The sequence below is a fragment of the Pithys albifrons genome, chromosome 4, assembly GCF_047495875.1.
Source record: "Pithys albifrons albifrons isolate INPA30051 chromosome 4, PitAlb_v1, whole genome shotgun sequence".
Classification (NCBI taxonomy): domain Eukaryota; kingdom Metazoa; phylum Chordata; class Aves; order Passeriformes; family Thamnophilidae; genus Pithys; species Pithys albifrons.
In genome coordinates this window covers 96,540,921-96,557,505 of record NC_092461.1, presented here as the reverse complement: position 1 = coordinate 96,557,505, position 16,585 = coordinate 96,540,921, and the positions used below count along the sequence as shown (strand labels likewise).

Below are 16,585 nucleotides of genomic sequence, written 5' to 3'. Positions count from 1 at the left end.
CCTACCATCTCTTCCCATACTAGTGGGAAGTATTCCAGTTTTGCCCACGTAACTGTTTTCTAACAACCGCTGTAACATTTAATATACTGCTTTAATAATAATAATCAGTACATAAGCCTTTTGTTTATGTGTGCCCCATAATCCAGGTTTACTCTAAATTAAACCAGATGGTGGTTGCTTAACTCTTACAGTACAAGGCAGCTGGTAAATGCAGCTTACTCTGGGGGAATCTCGGCGGATTGTCGTTGACATCAGTCAAAGTGATGTTCACGGTGGTGGTCCCTGATAATCCACCCATCTGGCCTCCCATGTCCTTTGCCTGGATAACTACTTGGTACTGCTCCCTGTTCTCTCTGTTCATGTTCGGCAACGCAGTCCTGATAATGCCTAAAATAAAGAAAGAATTAAAAATAAAATTGTTAATAACCTCTTTATGTTTTATATGCAGCAATCTACTGCATCTTTTTTTTTTGCATTAGTCTTAAAATCTACTTCTAAAATATTCAATTAATGTTTCAAAGTGCAAATTTCCACCCATAAGTTTTATTATAGTCTTTTTATAATAGTCTTCAGTACAAGCTACCTCTTGGTTGAAGACTTAGTTCTACATCACAGCTCCCTTTCCAGTTTTGCTAAAAATTATTCAAGAGATTTATGTACAAGGTTTATGAGTAGAAAGAAGACCAAGTAGAACCGTTAAGAAAAACAGAACATTTTCTAGGACACAAAGCTTTATTCTTGCCTATATCAGAAATGATACTTAGGTCTTAAACTATCAATAGTACCACTGTAAAATTACTTCTACTTCATAGTGTCAGCTGTAATAACTCTGAGTTTTATATATATTACAAAAATTATATATCATGAGAAAAAAGCAAGAAATATTATTTCATTTTGGTTAAGGAGTTGTTAAAATTATTTTTATGTGATCTAAGATCTTTTGAGTGAAAGAAAAAGTTTAACGTTTATGATAAATGAAAACAATGAAAATTTTCCTGACCTGTTTCTGGTTCCACAGAGAAATATGGTTGTCCTTGAAGTATGCTGTAAATTATTCTGGCACTGTTTCCATATGAAGGGTCATCTGCATCAGTAGCTGTAACTTGCACCACAGAAGTACCTGAAATATTCAAAGTCAACTTAGTTTCTCATGGCACTAGATAGAGGTCTAAGGGCATCAGTTTCCATTTCAAGAGACACCAAAGAGAATTTCAACTATGCCAACTGGATTTTCCAAATCTATTTCTGATCTTATAGCCAACTCTGGGTATATTCTTGCCTATTTAAGGGTCTTCTCCTACACAAATTGAATCCAAACTTCTCTAATCTCACAAGTGTGATTAAGATTTAATTAGCAAAGGTAAACCAAAGCTATGGTTGAGCTGAATTCTTATCTTTACCTAGGTACAATAATTTCATGTCCTCACATTCTCTTTTCAGAAGACTTTTTTTTTTTATTACACTGTTTTTTCCATTGCCTAGAACAGGTTTGGAGTGGTTGGTGTTTGGGGTTTTTTTGTTGTTTGTTTGGTTTTGGTTTTGTTGGTTTGTTTTCTTCAGTGATGTCAAGATTATATGAAACTACACACGCAGGAACATGAAAGAAAGATCATTAAATAGGTCATTGGAACTTGTGAAAAACAAGTCATCAGTTCTCCCTGCTTTCTAAGTGTTGCTATACATAGACACTACCAGAAGAAATGTTGCCATGTGAACTTTGAAATCTACTGGTTATTTAAAATATGGAAAATCTTCTAATCTTAAGGGCCATCTCTAAATTCTAGTAGAATATACCCGTCCTTCAAAACATGAATAATTACAATACTTACCTCTGACAAATTTTGCTCAATCAAAATATTTCCTACATCTAGTTCAACTCTTACATCAGAGAAATAAAATATGCACAAGGATCTTCCCTATTCTACCTCCATATATAGGAAATAATTGGGGAAAAAAAAAAACAAAACAGGAAAAACATTCATTATATGCATGTGGCTGGTTAGCCACAGGCTAATCTGAGGATCAGAAGACTTTAAAACTTATTTCTCCTTTTACTCCAATTCTTTCAAAATTTTTTTTCCCTACCAAATACTTCAAAATATTACAAAGTAAAGCATCTGTAAATCCAAGACCCTTGGCACAGCTATTTATCCCCTGTCATAGTTTGACTATACTACATACTTATTCTAACATACATAGAAAGGCGAGTAGAAGTAAATGCCAAGCTTCCTCCATTTATCTGGGATTTCATGACATGATGAAAAATCTCCTTTTTAAAAGTAAATTGTTCAATCCTAGCATCAATATCAAGGAAATGAGCATGTGCCTAATTGTTTAAACAGAGATGAGTTGTCAGAAATGTTCAGTACTCAACTGCTAGAGAACAGAAATACTTGTTTCAGTGAGTCCCTAAAACTACTCACATCTTCATAAAGAAGGTAAAATAGGCAGCTTCCTGGTTATAGTATTCCATATTAAAATGGAATGATTCACAGATCTAACAGAGAAAAGCCCCAAACAAAAAAAAATTAAGTAACATAAAAATTGTTACACAAGTATAATGAAAAGAAAAAAGTTATGAATAGTTTTTACTGTATCAATGATTGCTTTGGTGAGCATCTAGACTATGACTGAACCTGAAAATCTGAATATCTTTTTTAAAAAAGGACGTTGGAGTGATAAATTTGTCCTAAAATCTTTGTCTCTTTATGATTCATGAATGTGTCATGCCTTCAGCCACACTAAACTCCATTTGTATATATGTCTATTTTGTTAAAAGGCACAGTGGCATTTTTGTTGAATGTATTTAAGTTCTGAGGAGTGTTGCCTTGATTTTGAAATGCATTTTTGGACCATCCTACTAGATAACAAACTGGAGTGCTAGAATATATACTACCTATTAAAGAATATTTTCTCTGAATTAGCAGAGAGTTGTGTTAAAGAAAGATAAGACAAATCATGTTCAGCAACTGAAGTGCTTTGAGTTAAAAAAAAGGTTGAAAAGATCAGAGCACAAAGTGCACTGACTAACATGAGATTATCCAAGTTTACAGGTCCTCCATTTCATATCTGTAAAAACAGAAAACTGTCATACTCAAGGCTGTCCCAATAGCACAACCAAAAACATCTACATTGCAAATCCATGAAAGGCAATATTTTGTATCAGTTTAATGTAACTGAATTATTTCCTGTTTCTAATTTTCACATTTTCTTCATATATTCAAACAAGAAGTATTTATTAATAGGTCATTTGTATGAGACTTTTATTCCATGTTAATTAAAAAAAAACAACATGGAGATCAACTTTGAAGGATAATTTGGAAGAAAACTGAAGAATATGTTTAATAGCTTTAAAATAAAATAATTCCAATTGATATGTATCTGATAGTTACTCTGCCTTATTTATGAATGTCATAATGGACATATATTAATTAATACTGTTTTAATACACATGTACATGAAACAGAACAAATTGTATTATCTATTCATCTCTCTAGCTGCAATGAGCATGGCTGCATATATCACACCCCATCAAACCTATCAGACTCTTCTGAAAACTGTACATTTGAACCTGTTTCTTTTAAAGTCCACAGAAAGAGACTTGTGCTCCTTAATTTTGCCACTGTCACACAGTGCAATTTACTTTGTGGGTTGTACTCAGAACAACGTACATGGCCTTACCCAGAAGCACTAAGGATGAACTATACCTTTTAATGTTACCTCAGTTCTTTGGGGTTTATAGGCCAGCCACGGGTTAGGTCCCTGGCAGGAAAAGGACAAGAGCACCACTACATTTCCATGTGTCATTCAGGATTCAGAACTTGCCATTCTTTTCTTGGCTCTTGCTCATCAGAGAAAGAGAGACGTGCTCTCTAAGCTTCCACAGAAGGATCAGTGATTCCTATGAAAAGCCTGACAGAAACTATGCCGAGAAGAGAACAGCAGTACCATTATCAGTGTATCAATTACACTGTGCACATTAGCTGTCAAATCACCAGCTGGTTTTGCTTTGCTTCAGCGCACTGAAGATCACCGATCCTCAATAACACAAATACATTGTACTGGCCTGAAACCTGGATCAAAAATCCAAAGGCATTGAAGATGATCATTTGTGCCGAGGTTTAAAAACTACAGTATGGATATCACTTAGAAAGCACTACTTGGTCTGGGCCCTGGTCTGTCTTTTACATAGGCACAAGTTGCTTCTGATGAAGTTGGTCTTTGGCCCTCAGGATTTAAAGCTTAATCTGAACTCTTGTGGTAGTGCATAAAGGAAAGAGTGATAATATACTGGAAAACTGGAGATGGACTTTTACAAGGGCATGTAGTGATAGGACAATGGGAAGGGGCTTCAAACTGAAAGACCGTAGGTTTAGATTGGATATCAGGAAGAAATTCTTCACTATGAGCATGGTGAGACACTGAAACTGGTTGCCCAGAGAAGTTGTGGATGCCCCATCACTGACAGTGTTCAAGGCCAGGTTGGATGGGGCTCTGTGCAACCTGGTCAAGTGTGTGGCATCCCCTCCCACAGCAGGGTGGGTTGGAACAGAATGGTATTTAACATCCCTTCCAACTCTATGAACTTATGAATATGGCTCTGTCTATGTTATTAATAATAGTAATGAATTCTTTTCTCTTTGCATAACTGCAAATTTTACTACACCATAAACTAGAATTATACAGTGGAAAACTTGGCCCAGAAATAAAGTTTTCCATCAGATTATTGTAGTTCTCAGATGATATATTTTAACATAACTTTAATTATAATATTTGAATTTCCCTAGGGTCTAGGACTATAAAAGTAATTAATATATTTGTCCCTTTTAAAGATATTTGATGCAAACATCTTCAAACACCATACAAGTATTAATGACTTCAAACTCACAATGGATTTATGATGCATACGTATTAATAAGAATCACTGAAGATAATTACTTAGGAAAGGGAACCCACATAGTAATCATTGTAGAGCTGAATTCTAAACTTAGATTTTTGTCTTTTCTTTACTCCCAAATGAGTTATGGGATATTTAACTAGAGCAAGTACCCTCCATAGTAAATTATCCATACAAATAACAGGCCAAATTAACAGAAATTTTCTGCTCTTCCTAGTGAAAAAGAGAGGAAATAATAACATACAATCTCTCCTGAAAGAAGCTATTTAATACTGCAGAATACAGAAAAGAACTTGAATGGATTGCATATTCTGAGAAGTTGATGTCAGAATGGTCTTTGACTGCATGATACTCCTCTAGCTGAGAAAACAAAGTTATAGAAAACACATCTGTGAAAACTTTCCATTCTTTTTAAATGTCCCTTTTAAGGAAAAATAATGTTAATCTTGTACCTTTTCTTTTTGCTTTCTTTTATCTATTTTACTTTTTTTTTAAACTTTTTGTACCATCTCCTTATGGCAGGATTGTGTACAGAGTGAAATCAAACTTTGTAAAAAATCTAAAACGATAATAATTTGATTTTTCAAAATCTATCATTATTAACATGAAATTATAAATAAAAAGATGCAAAAAGTTTGGTGAGATAACTGTACAAGGAAAAAAAAAAAGAAATCTATTTTAATAGGAAACCAGAAGGAACTGCTATAAGATAAATGCCATGTCAGAGAGGACTAAGCCTTGTAAATTGGTGAACAGCACTAATCAGGGAGAATACAAGAAGTCTAGATAGAAAGCTGAGCAGTAGTAGCTGTAACTGCTGTCTGAAGAGAAAAAATAATGAGGGGTACAGATGACATGCTGACTGTAGAATACCTGACCAGTACTTCACATGTAAACACAGTTGGAGGTTATATCTTCTGAAGAATATACAGATATCACCTACTTAAAAGCAGAAAAGATAGAGATAGAAAAAGGATAAGGAATTATTAGGGAACATATCGGTTGTGAAGATAAGAAAAAAATGTCTAAATAGAAAGTTCTGAAATATTTTATAAATATATTAGTAGGCAAAATCCAAGAGAAAATCCATGTAAAGAAAAATAGATTCATCTGCAGTTCTGAGAAGAAACCTTCAAATGAGCAGAAAGAGACATGGGACAAATATGATAGAACAGAAGACTGTTGTCAAATCCATAAAAATATTCTGGGTCATAAACTTTGAAAGTAAGGAAAGGAAAAAGTGAAAAGATAAAATATCCATAATCAGTACAAAGACTTCAGGAGAACAAGTTGTCTTCCAGGATATTGAGCCAAGATCCTCTGTTTGGCCTATTTATGTCTGCCTTTTCTATGTTTAATGAGAAGCAGAAGAAAGATGAACAATACAACAAAGAATTTATGGGTGTTTGTTAAGACACAAAAGTAGCTATTTCTCTGGTTAACACCACACCTGAGGAAGAAATCAAAACTGCTGGGTTTGGTCTGAAAGAAGTTGGTGTCTACATCATGATTTGATACCTAAGGATGGGGGCAGATGGAGTAGATACAGACTTAAGAGCCTTTCTCTTACCTACTGGTCACCTTTGTAGTAAGTCATAGTACATGGTGTTTTAGGATGGAGCAAACCCTGTACTTCAAGGGTGCACATATTACAATTATTTAAAGTTTTTTGCTACTTGTGCAATTCTTTCTTTTCTTAGTATGATATGATACCATTTTTATCTTCTTTCTGGTATTCAGATGAGTGCCTACAGAGTTCATGTGAACAACTCATCACTGTGGCTGCAGTACAAATGTGTATAAATTGACAACACAGTGGCAAAACTGCAGAATTGTTGACTCTTTTTTTTTGACACTTCTTAAAGTAAAGATAAGATTAAACCCATTTGAAACAGTGTTATTCAGTACTGGGATTGAGAGTGCAGGCATCAGAAGATAGCAGAGATTTAGAGAATGCAGTCTCAGAATAACGTAAATCCAAGGAACAAATACAAGTTGTAGGTTACTAATCATATTACAGACTGACCTGGATTTAAAGTATAACAAATGAAAAAAGAACAAATATTTATCATCCATAAGGTATCAAATGTGTGGTTAAAATATGTTTAAAAATGATGACATCATCTACAGGAATTGGAATCAATGGACAAGAAGTTTTCCAGCATTGTCTCTTCCAATAAAAGGCACAACATCTGATCAATGTTACCATCTGTCTGCAGCAGGTCCTCTACCACCTTTGGTAGTGGAAGAGCCATGCCTTTTTATTTGTTATGAATCCTATTTACTATATAGTAACTATGTACTGTATATAGTTGGTTTAAATAAATTGTAATTTGAAAAACACTGTTTTGGTATGTTATCTGACCTTTGTACCTGATAAAATGATTGATAATAAACTACTGAACTTGGAGGTATAGACAGTAGCATTTATAAACATATAGATGCATTTTTAGTGAATAATTCTATAATAGAATGATAATATATACTGAATTAGAAAGCATCAATAAGGACCATCAAGTCCAAATTCCTGCTTTTTACAGGACTAACTAAAACTAAACCTATGACTAAGAGAAGCATCCACAACACTCCTTGAACTCTGACACTTTTCTGGGGAGCCCATTCCAGTGACTGACCAAGTGAAGAACCTTTCCCTAATGTCCAAGGGGAGCCTCTCTTGAAGCTCAGATTTCATTCAATTTCCTTATGTCCTACTGCAAATTAGCAGAGAGGGGAGATCAGCACCCACCCTCAGCCTGTTATGGAAGGGCATCTGGGAAGTGGAGTAGTCACGTAAAAGACACGCCTGCAGGACTAGGCAGGAACTTGTAACCATTCCTCCTTATCCCTTAAGTCACAACATTCAGTGAAGTGGAACAGAGTGAGGGTAGGGAATCTTTCATATCATGCTCTGTCTGCCTGACGGGTCTGTCCATGGCAAGCTGGGTGTGGTTCCAGTAATCTATTTTGTAGGAAAATGCTGAAATGAATTCCAAGGAGAAGCACCTTGAACCTGAGAAGATGCATACTAAGAGACTTGTTGCTGAAGATTTAAAATTATGTCTTTATTTGTTATGAGTTTTGTAGTTTCAAAGTTTATGTATCACCTCTCTGAGCTTGTTACAATCCCATGTGGGGCTGTTACACCACATCCCACCTTGTATTGTATCTACTCCTCCCTGTCTCCTTTGTGTCTCCCGGAGGCTTTTTGTTCCCCAGCATCATCAAAGCTGATGTTGAGCATGTTATTGTTTCTTCCCAGGCTGGACAACAGCCTCCCCTCCCTTGGGGGATCCCTGGGACCAGGACATCACAACAGCCTCCCCCCACAGAAAACCCCTGGGGATCGGAAGGCCCCCCTCTCCTCTCTGCCCTGCTATTCCAAAGTGGGAAGCCCCATGTGTAAGACCCCCATGCCTCCTGGCTGAGAGGGCAGGCTCAGGGCTCCAGCCAGCCCTGCCCTTGTCCTATTTCCATTGGTTAATGGACCTTAGACCCTTCCCCTTCCTAAGTTTTCACCCAGTCCAGTCCCAGATCTGGCATCTTTCCCTGTGGGGGTGAGTGTAAGTGCATCCCTTAAGGAAAGATGTTTGGAGTTCTACCTTAAAGAGAACAGTTACCTGGAGTATGTGTGGTGGCTTGTGACCAATAAGAGGCTGTGGTGTATGTACGGTGAATTGGTTAACCAATTATGTGGTGGCATGTTAGATGGGAGAGCGCATAAAAGGTGTGGACATTACCGCGTGAGAGAGAGATCTACTAGGATGTGAGTCAGATCTAGATCTACTGATGTAATAGGAACTAACTTCTTCTACTGTGAGCTATGAGAACTGTCTGTTAACCTATCTGAATAAACTTCTTAAGTTGTGAGCCTTCTGATCAAGCCTTCTGATGTCTGCTGTGCCGGAGCTCTTCTGACCATCAGTCCACACACAGTTCGGTGTAGGGGGCTCCCCCTATATTCCCCCAGAGATCTTACAAAACCTCAGGGATTTCCCAATAAGCTCTCTCTCTTGCCTGGACTCCTGGACTCCGGTCTTGTCTCCCTTCTCTGCACCCCCTCAGACAAGGGGAAAGCAAAGACCTCTCTTCCCTCCAACACTGCTCACTATCTCTTTCGCAGACTGCCAATAGAGTAATGCCATACTTTGTTGACTATGCTGGATTAGATAATCACGAACAGAAAAGTTAAATGTTCCTATATTCTCACAGAGGTGGTTGCTACAGGAGACATTCAATGTAACAGTATAATTACATTGAAGACTGCAATTTCTTTGTGCATTCCTTCCATCAATAAATTGGACGCTTTTTTAGCCTATGATCACCAGTACCCAACAAGTAATGGGCTACTTGCAAGACTAAAACTAAAAAATAAAAATAAATATAACATGGTGAGAGCAAAATAGAGCAATGCAGGAAATTGCATGATGTGAGAAAAAAATACTGATTTAAAAAGATTTGGTAATTAATTATGTGATAATATTCTATTATACAAATATAAGAAGAATTCTTACATTCTGACTTTACAATTTCTAACTAATTCTATTTGTCTCAAAAGTTGTATGCATCTTATTCTTTTAGTACATTTCTCACCTTCTCTGTTTAATCTTTAGTTTAGATATTACAGAGTAGTTAGGTTTTTGTTGGTTTTTTTTTAAGTTGGAAAATTAAATTAGTGTTATGAAGAAATTAATCACTTAGGAATCATGTCATACCCTCATGGACTACAGATTAACATATACCTCTAGGGATCAGCCATAAAGCTAAAAGTAATAAAGCTAAAAGAAAATTCAACCTATCACTCAATCTGACAGCTGAATGGGCCCATTTATAAAATCTGGAAACATGATAGATTTAAACTGAGTTACAATTCTCTAAATTATGGTAATTTTACTGACAGAAAATGTCTATTTGTTTCAGCACAACTATTTGTGAAAGGTAGAGGGTTAACACTCTAAATGTACTCAAATTTTTTTTTCAGTTTTTTTAGCCAATGGTGGTGTCTGGATAGTTCTCTTATAATCTCTTTTGTCGTTGTTATGATGCAGAAAAAAAAATTGCAGATTCAAAATTTGTATGATCTATGTAGATGTACAGATATACTGGAACCTTGCAGACCAAATACTCTAGAATCATTGAAATAATGCCTTGAATGTTGAGAACATTTGAAGAAAAAGATGATATTTGTGCAATCGAGACTGACAAAATTAGGAATGAGTAGTTAATAGCTGAATAGTAATAGCATAGTGTGTAATGAAAACACTGAATCATGTTTGGAGATCTTCCAATCACATTTTAAACAATGTCTTCTGGAATTTATATAAAGAACATGAGAAGTGAAGTGGAAACTCTAAGACATATATTTTTCAACCCTACTGTAATCTTGCCATATGCTTCTCTAGAAAGTGCAGCAATGTTCTTACAAGTTCCTTTTCCTAAAGCTATATATATATATGTACATATATATATGTATATGGAGAGAGAGAGGGAGAGAGAGAGAGAGAGAACTGACCACTAAATTAGTAAATTGGTATTACATTTTGTTAGATTTAGGGACAATAAAGACAGAAGACTTTTCTATTCTCCTCTTTATGTGGACTAGTTCAGTAAGATTTCAGTACAACCTTATGCTATCCTCTGTCAGATTTTTTTTTAATTTGTTTTCCTTTATAATAAAAACTGCTTGGACAATGTTGACTCCTTTAGAAATTATCAATACAAAAACTAAAAGCTTGAAATATCTTAAGAATAGAAAAGTGTTAGTATTATGCTTCCACATATTGCTGCACAGCTTTGCAGAAGCCATTCTCTTTCAATAATTATGTATTTTCTTGCTGATTTAACATTTTCTGAAGTCTAAAAAGTAAGCACTAAATATTCAATACCTGTATATATAAAATATCTCAAAACACTGTTTGATCTAGTTCAGGCAGTGGTAGTAACTCAAACAGCCAAAAGATGAATTTATTGCTTGTTTTCTGAATATTTACAATTTAATATTATTTTAGCTACAGTTATACAATGAATAAACTATTATTAATTTTTAAAAGAGACCATATAGTTTTTAGTTTTTCAAAATTACTCCAAAAGAGTTGCATGCACTAATTAATAATAGCTCATCTTCCAAAGTATTATTGTTTATAAATTTCACCAGTTGGCATGATCCAGGCCACAATTGTGTAGTTAAGACAGGAACTGCAAATACATTGCAAACAGAAGAAAGATTAACACAAACAACTCTTTTAGATTCTTGAAGCTGCCATCCATGGATGGAGTTAAGAAGGAAGTTAAAGCACAAGATGATTTGTCTATATGTTTAAAAAAAAACCTGAAAGAAAAGAAAATAAAGAGAGTGTCTACCTTCAGACAATGCCTCAACAGCACATGAGTCAATATATAATTTTCCTCAGCCACAGAGAGAGTGAAAGTGGAGACAGCTCTCCCTTCGGTGCTTATTACCACTGGGAATCTCCAATGAAAGAAAAAAAAAATTGAGCTTTGAACTGGCTACTTTAGTCATCACAAGGGCAGTGATCCTTCCCCTGTACTCAGCACTGGTGAGGCCACACCTTGAGTACTGTGTTCAGTTCTGGGCCCCTCAGTTCAGGAAAGATATTGAGGTACTGGAGCGGGTCCAGAGAAGAGCAACAAGGCTGGTGAAAGGACTTGAGCACAAATTCTATGAGGAAAGGCTGAGGGACCTGGATTTGTTTAGCCTGGAGAAGAGGAGGCTCAGAGGAGACCTTATCACTCTCTACAACTACCTGAAAGGATGTTATAGCCAGGTGGGTATTGGTCTCTTCTCTCAAGCAACAAACAGTAGGACAAGAGGGCATGAGTGTAAGCTCTGCCAAGGGAGGTTTAGGTTGGATATCAGGAAGAAGTTTTTTACAGAGAGAGTGGTCAGGCATTGGAATGGCCTGTCCAGGGATGTGGTGGATTCTCCGACCCTGGAGGTTTTTAAGGTGAGACTGGACATGGCACTGAGTGCCATGATCTAATAATCAAAATGGGGTTGGATTAAGGGTTGAACTTGATGATCTCAGAGATCTCTTCCAGCCCAACTGATTCTATGATTCTTATTCTAACAGATCTTAAGGAGGAGGAGGAGGATTCACCATTGCCTACTTTCTCTTTATATTCCAAAGCACTGTAAGCTAATAATTTGAATATTCCAAGTAGAAATAGATCTCAGGTCATAAAAATCCATTTCTGGATGCAATTTCAGTATTTGAACAAATAAACCAGAATGAAAAATACTTTGCTCATCTGGTAGAATTCCACACATGACTTGCTTTTCAGAGGATGGGGAAATAATTTGTCAAGTAACACAGAACTGGCAGCTGGGTCTCAGTATAAAGCACTCACCTACTACTGACATTTCAGGAACACTAGCAGTGTAAATTTCTTCTGGAAATGTTGGTTCATTGTCATTGATGTCATGGATCTTGATGACAAACTCAGATTCAGGTTCCACTGGTCTCAGAGTTCTTCTATTGATAGCTTGGGCACGCAGGGTGTAAAAGGCTTTCTCTTCCCTGTCAATCCTCCGAGTAGCATGAATGTCACCTGTTTTCTCATCAATTATAAAAAGAGTACCAGCCCCATCTCCTGACAAAATGTATTTGAGGGATCCATCTCCCTTATCCTGGTCAGAATGAAGCTGAAAGGGAAGAAGAGAACATTTTTTTTTTTTAGCAATGAAAAGGCTGGGGTGTTTTTAAAAAATCATTACCATATGTTAAATTATTCTGTATGCAACAAATTGGTTTACTACGATGTGCAACAAATAGATTTACTAACAACAAAAGAAAGTACTTTTCAGTCACCACTGACTGACAGACAGTCTTTCCTAACTTACCTCCAAGAATCTTTTAACTTGACTGTTTTGGCAGAGTTTAGTTTTGCAGCAACACCTGTTCTCTGCTAAGAAACCTTTGCACCACAGTTCTTAAAGAAGATTTTTATGTTAATACTGACCTTTTCCTTCCTTGAAGAGATCCCATTAAAAATTCAAACTGCCGTGCTAGGTTTAAATTCACTAAGCAGATAAAGAACATGGCTGAATACAAGACAATTAATGAAATTAGAACAACTAGTTTCATGTCATAATAATTTTGTAAAAATTTAATTTCATATTATTTATATTTCTCCTAAATTGGAGAACATTTCATTTTAAGTCATTATAGCTTTAGACTCCATCAACTAATGTAAATAACTGAAAGGAAAAGAAAAACAAATTTATTAAGCATTCACTATCGGTTTAATACCCATTATGTAAGTAATACAAAGCTTAATTTCAGGTATAAGAATTGCAGTCCTGATTTCCTTTACACACACACACACACACAAAAAAAAATCAATTATGTTGTGTTGTTCAGCATAGTAATGTGGATGGCTCATTTGATCTTTTTGGATACACTTAGTGTAATTTTTCTCATCATCTTGTTGGAAAGTTCCTTCCAATCTCGTTGATTTAATAATTAAATAAACGAATATGGCGTTTGGATTTGTTTTCACCATGAAATGTATTCTTGTCTGTAAGTTTATTTGTGAATTCAGCAGAAGGATCAAATCAAGCAGAAGCTCTAGTTACAAAATTGAAGTGTAAATATAAATATTTTTTTTAAATCACACTCAGGAAATATCAGAATATTCCAAAAACTTTGACAGAACTAGAGCATTTTTTTCTTTCTAAAAATAGTTATATGAACACATATAAACAATATCAATTAGATATTAGTAAGATTATATTCACCCATATGAAGGGGTTTTGTTAATTTAAGCTCACATTTCAGATCATGACAAATGTTATAGATGTAGCTTGGTATAAATATCCCCCTTGGAATGCAGCCCTGAAAATACTTCTTGTTTTTGTCTGTGGTGTCCTTCTATTATCTTCCCTACCACCCATTTGAAGTATTAGAAGTAAAATATTCAAGTAGTAGGGTTTTCAGTATGGCTTTCCTTGCCTTTTGTGCTGAAACCAAGTTTTTGTATTTTCTCCCAGTTTGAAAATAAACCTTGCGAAGCAATGTAAGTATTTAGACCTATTAAACTTTGTTTACATTAAATACGTGTATGTCTATTTCAAAAAATATATATTTTCCTGCAATATGTAAGACAATTTTAATTATACAGTAAATAAAAAAGGGGAAAATCCAACAAACATGAAGAGTAGGAGCGTAGATGTATTCATTTGCAAATAAATATTTTTCTTTCTTTTCCTTTTGTTTCTCTTGCTGACTTCCAAATTGAATGTTTCAAGCCATTCTCACTCCTCTTTTGGGGAATGGATTTTTACTGTGAACTTAAATTCCTTATGTTCCTCTCTTGATGGTCTGTTAAATTTGTGACCTTTCACCCTTCTAATTAACATTTGTTTTAAGGGACTGGACAGTATCTTGCAGGGTGTGGCCCATTTTATAATGTCATTTAGTATAACTAGTGCTTAAGTGTTTTCATCTCCATTTCTTCCTAAGATATCATCCTATCTTCAAAAATGTTTTGGTCCTTGGAAATCACTGCTGGTCCATGGCCACTCGATAAAGTATTGTCACAGCAGAGTGATGAAGAGGCTTGAGCAAGAAAGATGGGGAGCAGGGAAGGAAGAAAAGGGATCTAAAAATGGGCACATTGTAGTTTCCCCATATGCTTTCCAAACTCAGGTTCTGGTATTGTAAATTCTTACAAAAGTTGACAATAGTATGTCTGTGCTGCAGAGTCTGTTCTTTGACTCAGAAATCAGTTAGCAGTCTGGCAAAATCCATTCTAATAAATTATCTCCAGAATAGCTTAACACCATGCAAACAGTTCCCAGCAATAGTATCTGGCCAAATCTAACTCACAAATGATGCATGGAAATTGTTTTGGAGAGCAAGATTTAGCCAAACCATGCCAGGAACTTGTAAAATAATTAGCAATCCCCCAAACCCATATTTTAGTGCTTTAAAATGCTGCCTGGCACTAGAAGCCTGAACTATGTAGTGAACAGAATAGATCAGAAAACCAAGGGAATCCCTGCACTAAAAATTATGAAGCTTTTGAACAACAATATTTAGATCCACTTCAGCCTGTAAAGATCTTTTAACCTACTTATTTTTCTTATAGGTAAGGTGCTATCAATTTTGATGATCCATTGCCTCTCCTGTAGATTCATGTAAGTCTTAGTAACCTGATTTGGAATTTATTTATACACCACACATAAAATCATTAACCTCTTTACCAAATTCAAACTTTATAGTTGGGTGGGTTTCTGTTTGTTTGGGGGGGTGGTATTTTCTTGTTTATTCTTCTTTTGTGATGTGTTTTGTTTTCTTTTTCCTCCCCCCCTCTGCATATATTACATAAAAGTCTGGAAGGGGAGCTGAATTTGAGACACTGAGATATCCACATAAAGGCTTCTAGGGAGTTGCAAGTTGTACATCAGAGTGACATATTTAAAACAAATACCAACCTGCAATGTTGAGAACACTTCAAGCTGTATCCCTTTGTATTCTATAAATAATAATAATAATTTCACTTGGGATGGGTAATCAAATTTAAATTATATGTATACACATATAACTGTCCAGAGTCACTGTATAAAACCTCCAAATTCAGAATGACTTTTCAGAAGATCTTCATGGGTGACCAGGAAAAAGAAAATTATAATGAGCAAGGCTTCCAGATATAATGCAAGAAATGAAAACATGTGCTATATATAAGCAAAGAAAGAGAATACCTCTCATTTAATTTCTTTTAGCTCTTAATTCAATCCAAATGTTATTAGAGCAACCAAGGTGCCTAAAGACTGCCCTGTGTGCTTGGCAGCCTTGAGCAGGGAATCGTTACCCAGCTCTGAAATGCCTGAGCAGTGTGTCAGTCAGCACTGCAAAGCTTTTTCATTTGACTCAAGTACTAAAAAAAATCCACATTCTGGGAAATATTTCTCTGCTACTTTTAGTATAAAGTGTTTCTTATAGTTATTTTGGCTAATGGGCATCTGTGATTCATGTCAGCCAAGCTGAGAAATGGAGAGACATCTGTTTCATTTAGCAGTTTTATTGCACAAAATGATCAGCTGTGAAGATGTGGTTTTGTTTTCATATCTGTCACTGATATTTTGGAAACTCCTGTTTTAGTGAAGTTCTTGCTGTTCTTCCACAGAAACACTTCCCTTTTCAGCTGTCATTCAGCTGTATACATATTTTATATATATTTTTTCTCACTTTATGGAAAGTCGGAATGTCTGTTGGTATTATTTTACATAGCCCTATATTTATCAAAAAGTAATTGTCTTCTGTCTAAATTAGTTGAGCAAACTTTTAAATTCAGAAGTATTTCATATAAATGATAAAAGGAAAATTGTCTTAAACAAAAGATAATATTTACAGAGTGCAAAAAAATGGAGTGTTATGTGACTACTTGAACAAGAAACTGAATAACCAATCCAAGACAGAGACAAAAACAAGTTTTAAAAGATGGACTTACTTTTTCTTCAATTGCAGGAAAAATATGAGGGTTAGTATTTACCTTTTTGTTCAAGGTTAATGCATCCACAAATAAAGCAACTTAATGAAAAGATGCCATAACCAAATTTAACTCAATATCTCTATAAGATCTCTAAAAGACCTTTCCAAAATTACTTCCAGAAGACTTTGGATGAACAACATAATAATTCTGTTTAAAATTATTAGAAAATTGCAGCAA

General features: G+C 35.3%; 1 protein-coding gene across 4 annotated transcripts in view; it reads right to left on the bottom strand.

The window, feature by feature from the left end:
- CDH10 (cadherin 10) overlaps positions 1 to 16,585 on the bottom strand; it is a 97,221-nt gene that overhangs the window by 25,885 nt on the left and 54,751 nt on the right. For all 4 annotated transcript variants that reach the window (XM_071555014.1, XM_071555012.1, XM_071555015.1 and 1 more), the window contains 3 exons: positions 12,263 to 12,557; positions 1,001 to 1,120; positions 220 to 387 (listed from right to left, as the gene is read on the bottom strand). In XM_071555014.1, coding sequence (XP_071411115.1) covers positions 220 to 387; positions 1,001 to 1,120; positions 12,263 to 12,557 — 583 coding nt within the window. The remainder of the gene's footprint in view (positions 1 to 219; positions 388 to 1,000; positions 1,121 to 12,262; positions 12,558 to 16,585) is intronic.